The sequence below is a fragment of the Macrobrachium nipponense genome, chromosome 15, assembly GCF_015104395.2.
Source record: "Macrobrachium nipponense isolate FS-2020 chromosome 15, ASM1510439v2, whole genome shotgun sequence".
Classification (NCBI taxonomy): Eukaryota; Metazoa; Arthropoda; class Malacostraca; order Decapoda; family Palaemonidae; genus Macrobrachium; species Macrobrachium nipponense.
Window position 1 is genome coordinate 60,368,100 of NC_087208.1, and position 5,000 is coordinate 60,373,099.

Below are 5,000 nucleotides of genomic sequence, written 5' to 3' on the forward strand. Positions count from 1 at the left end.
TTTCATTCTATCCTCTCGGTCAAACCCCCTAAAGAGACATGTTTATACTCTGTTTTTTTTCCATCTGTCCATCCGCCTGTGGTGTTTTTGTATGGTAACACTGCGTCCCGGACTTTAGATAGTTACATTCAACTTACATTCAACAATTATAATAATGTCCTATTTCGAATATTAACGGTGTAATTCGCATACAGTAAATTATGAAAACACTTTTCAGTTGCAAATGTACACCCTGATATCCTTTTATTTACCTAAAACTTACACATAGCGTAACTATCTAAAGCCCGGGACGCAGTGTTACCATGCAAAAACACCACAGGCGGATGGATAGATGAAAAACAACAGAGTATAGTTATTCTAATCAATATTCAAAATAGGTCAAAATCGACTTTGCTTAGCGTGCACATAACAGGAAATTTAAAAGCACTGCACTCTAACCATTATTTGCCGGTTAATTAACCCTCTAGGGGGAGGGGAGGTGCAAGGACGCAAGTGGTATTTTAGAGAATTCGTTCCCCCATCTAAGCAATAACTTCACTGAAAGTCCTAAGAATAATAAAATATAACCATATTGACTGCGGAGATGCAACACTAACAAGTAGCCGTCTATACGCAAAGAATATCCGTCAAATACTTACGTTTCAATTATTAAAGTTTTCCTTCTCAAGGAAAGAAGATCTACAAGCCTAAACCGTTTGGGAAAACTTCTCCAACTTTTAACTTTAAACAGAAATTTTCTCTTCGTAGAAATAATCTATTGCCTTCTACAGGAGGGAAGGCGTAAAGTATAAAGTGATTAGATTGATTTATATAGATTTTTGGCATTATGCCAAGCACTGGGGCAAGTAAGGCCATTCAGCGCTGAAACGGAAATTGACAGTTAACAGGTTTGAAAGAGTGTAACAGGAGGAAAACCTCGAAGCAGTTGCACTATGAAACAATTGTTAGGAGAGGGGTGGACAGTAAGATAGAAGAAAGAGAATATGAACGGAGGTACGGTAAAAGGAATGAAAGTAGTTGCAGCTAGGGACCAGAGGGACGACGCAAAGACCCTTAAGTAATGCCTCCATTGCACCGAATGAGGTGCACTGACGGCACTACGTAGGGGGTTATAAAATGATAAGAGAAGATGGGAGGCTTCTATTCGCCCAACAAACATCCATGGCGCGTTTTACTTGACTCCACGCTCATCGGAGCGTCGTAAACAAACGCCTCCAAAGCTTGACCAGATGGTAATTATGTCACACGCATGCGCCAAACAAATCTCCCCGCTTCGATTTTTAACGACTTCTCGACCGCACACACCTCAGAGTCGCTTTCTTCCTTCCAGCAGCGCGCAGGAGCTCCCTCGAGATGAGATGGAGCAAGGAAATCTTTATGATTCTTTACGTAGACATGTTCTGTCAGCCTGTCACTTTTTACTGATGGTTATTACGTATTCTTTTTTAATAGAGCAGATTTTCAACCGGCCGAGAAGTTTCGCCGATCGGAATCTTTATTCTTTAAAGATATAACTGACACTTTTCCTATTTTATAGTTTTTAAATTCTCTATTCATTAACCTCTTTGAACAGATTTAACTCGGAAGGTAGTCGTCATTGTTTTCAAGATGATAGCTGTCAACTACAAAAATATAATCTAAGTAAAACCTGATCAAAATGTCAGCAGTTCGCAATACAAGTAAGGCTAAGCCCAGTCAGCAGTTGGAAAACTAGGGAAGCTGCTGATCGGACAAATACTAACTTATACATAAAATCACACAAATATTGGTCTCGCTCCTGCTAATTTCAATGTCGATTTTCATAATCAATGAGAACTACCTCGTCGTTCATCTTAATGCAAATCACAATAACAATCATTCACAATAACTCTCATCATTGCTACCGAGGGGACTTTACCCATTGTTTGTCTATTCTTTCGACCACTATAAATAATTCTTTTGAAAAATTCACGACCAATATCGATAATTCTTAACAAGATTAAGAAAAGTACATACATACTTTACACACAATTACTTAATGTTGCAAGGTGAGGATAGACAGGCCCCTTACTGTGATCACTGTCGTACTCTGGTCACAGTCCGTCATCTGCTGACGGAATGCCATAAATTCGAAAGAAAACGAAGATCCAACAACATATATAATATATCACTGAAAGAACTATTGGGAGAAAATGCCCCACTCCAAAACATAGTAAATTATCTCAAAGAAATAAACCTGTTTTATATGATAAAACACATCTTAGAAATTCATAAAGTTATACAGTGAGCACTGAATGGACTTTGCTGCCCCAGTGCTTGGTGTTACACCTAAACTTTATAAAACCAACCAACCAACCAAAGTCGGATGGAAAGATGAAAAAAGCCACCAAAAACCACTGGAATCAAGTAAAATGGCAGAGAGGGGTCACCGACATACAAAAAATCATAAAAAAACGATATGCCTAAAATAGAATTTTCAAAATTAGACGCACAGATATAGCAGCCTGCGGCTAGCAAGCTTCAGGCCCCACCCTAAGAGGTCTATAGAGAGAGAGAGAGAGAGAGAGAGAGAGAGGAACACCAACACACCACGCCCTTAAATTGTCCTTCCTGGCCATTACTATTCATATCTCACTCTCACTCTTTGTAAACTTCCCCCCGCCCCCCCTTCTCTCTTTTTAACTAGCACCCCATCTCTCCTACAACTTCCTCCTCCTCCCCCTATGCCAGGTACCTCCCACCAACAAACGCTCTTCGTAGAGACCTGCCTCCTCCCTCAAACCACCTTCGTGTAGTCACCCTCCCACCGACGAAGTCTCTCCTCAAAGGCCAGTTGGTATATAAAGCACAGGGGTCACTCGGGCAAGTCATTCAGTCCTTCCGAGATCTCCCCACCTGACGTGGCCACACCAGAGATACTTTACAGTTCTTCGGGTTGATTTTTGTCGGAATGGCGGCTATTATTAGGGTACGTTTTTTTTTAAAGTTTGTGAATTCTTGATCGTTCGAAGTTTACCGCGTTATACAGTGATCGTTACATTGTGCAGATTGTGAATTCTCTGTCAGCTAAGTGATTGATTTCAGCTACTAAGTTATTAGTGCCATTTTACTTCGATTATTCTCATTTATTTTTCAAAAGTGATCAACTTTAGTTTTATGATTTTACTGACATTCTGTTTCGACTTTTTCTATTCATATTTCCTTGATAAGTTGAAGGCGGCATATTGAAAAACTTTATGTGCTTTTAGTCGATACGAATAAAATCATTTTTAATTTCAATCTATCTATTATTCGAGCGATCTCATTTACAGAACAGCAATTACGGGATTTTAGTATCATTCTAAAACATTAATAATAAACAAATAATTCCAGGAAAACAGCTGATCGCGTCTTAAAGCATGAACAAAACAAATAAATAAATAAAAAAATAAAGAAAAAGTTAGGAGTGTCATAAAGCGATCAGAAATCAATGCAAAATTATATATATACACACAGACACGCGCACGCACACACACAGATTATATATATATATATATATATATATATATATATATATGGATATATATATATATATATATATATATATATATATATATATATATATATATATATATATAATGTATATATATAAAAACGTTATTTTTCTATATCGGCAAAGAGAGTACGTTAAATCATTTCTGGAGGACTTTTCATCCATACGTTACTATAATAAACCGTACATTAAATACATATATTTTTAATTCGCAAATTACTCAAGTACCAATAAACTTTGCTCCAGTATATTATGACGTCGTCATAAGGATATTTTTTAATTAATGTATAACAATAGTGCTACCTGTATCTTTTCTTATAATATTTCATCTCATTTCTCAACGTATTTCCGTTATTTTAGTTCGTATTGAGGGGAAAACTGTAATATTGAACGATTAATCGACAGTTAATCTCTAACAATATAGATGGGGGGGGGGGGGGGGGGGGCGGTGTGACGTTGGTAAATGTCAAAATTATTATTGTTGTTATTATTATTATTATCTTTTTTTTAATAATCTTCAGTTTTCCTTCCCTTACATGTCTAACTGGTTTAGGACTATTTCGCCCGGCCATCTATATTGTTAGACATTAACTTTCGAATAATCGTTCAATATTATCGTTTTTCTCAACAGGAACTAAGATTATCATTACCACCATTCAGTAAATGAACTCTATTCATATGGCACTAGCTCATGTGGGCCACTGACTTGAAATTCAAGCTTCCAAAGAATATGGAGTGAATTAGGAAGGAGAGAGGAAGTAAAAAAAATGTAATATATATATATAATTATATATATATATATATATATATATATATATATATATATATATGTGTGTGTGTGTGTGTGTGTGTGTGTGTGTGTGTGTGTGTGTGTGTGTGTGTATTGTTATAATACTGATTGGAAGATCTCATTCTGATGACGTCATATTTTATTGGAGCGAAAGTTTTTCGTTACTTGAGTAATTTGTGAACTGAAAATAAGTTTTTATTTCATAAACTGACCATATGTACCACTTCTCATGAAAGGTGGAATTAATCGCGGTAAGGCTTCCTCTCTCTCTCTCTCTCTCTCTCTCTTCTCTCTCTCTCTCTCGCTCCCTCTCTCTCTCTTTTCCCTCTCTCTCTCTCTCAGTTTGGGAAAAGATGCGAGAAAGTGACTTCAATCATGTAAATACGCATCACATAAAGAGTAAATACGCATTTGCCTAAGCCTGATTTCAATCATGTAAATACGCATCACATAAAGAGTAAATACGCATTTGCCTCAGGCCTGATTTCAATCATGTAAATACGCATCACATAAAGAGTAAATACGCATTTGTCTAAGGCCTACACAAGAAGGCCGTACTGTTACCAGCATCTGACGAGCCCTTCGCAAGTCGATGACGGAAGATGACGCACGCTCATCTGCACTTGAATTATGACGCCTTGCGTCACTGGCCGCGGCGAGAAAGTCGGAGGAGGAGGAGGAGGAGGGGCGTCAGTTTCA

At 37.4% G+C, this 5,000-nt stretch overlaps 2 protein-coding genes across 2 annotated transcripts in view; one reads left to right on the plus strand and one right to left on the minus strand.

Annotated features, from left to right (window-relative positions):
• LOC135195001 (tetratricopeptide repeat protein 1-like) overlaps positions 1-5,000 on the minus strand; it is a 297,291-nt gene that overhangs the window by 214,867 nt on the left and 77,424 nt on the right. The gene's annotated exons all lie outside the window — the stretch shown is intronic.
• Positions 2,840-5,000, plus strand: part of LOC135226927 (nematocyst expressed protein 4-like) — a 7,822-nt gene continuing 5,661 nt past the window's right edge. Inside the window, exon 1 of the mRNA XM_064266606.1 lies at positions 2,840-2,947. Coding sequence (XP_064122676.1) covers positions 2,930-2,947 — 18 coding nt within the window. The 5' untranslated portion in view covers positions 2,840-2,929. The remainder of the gene's footprint in view (positions 2,948-5,000) is intronic.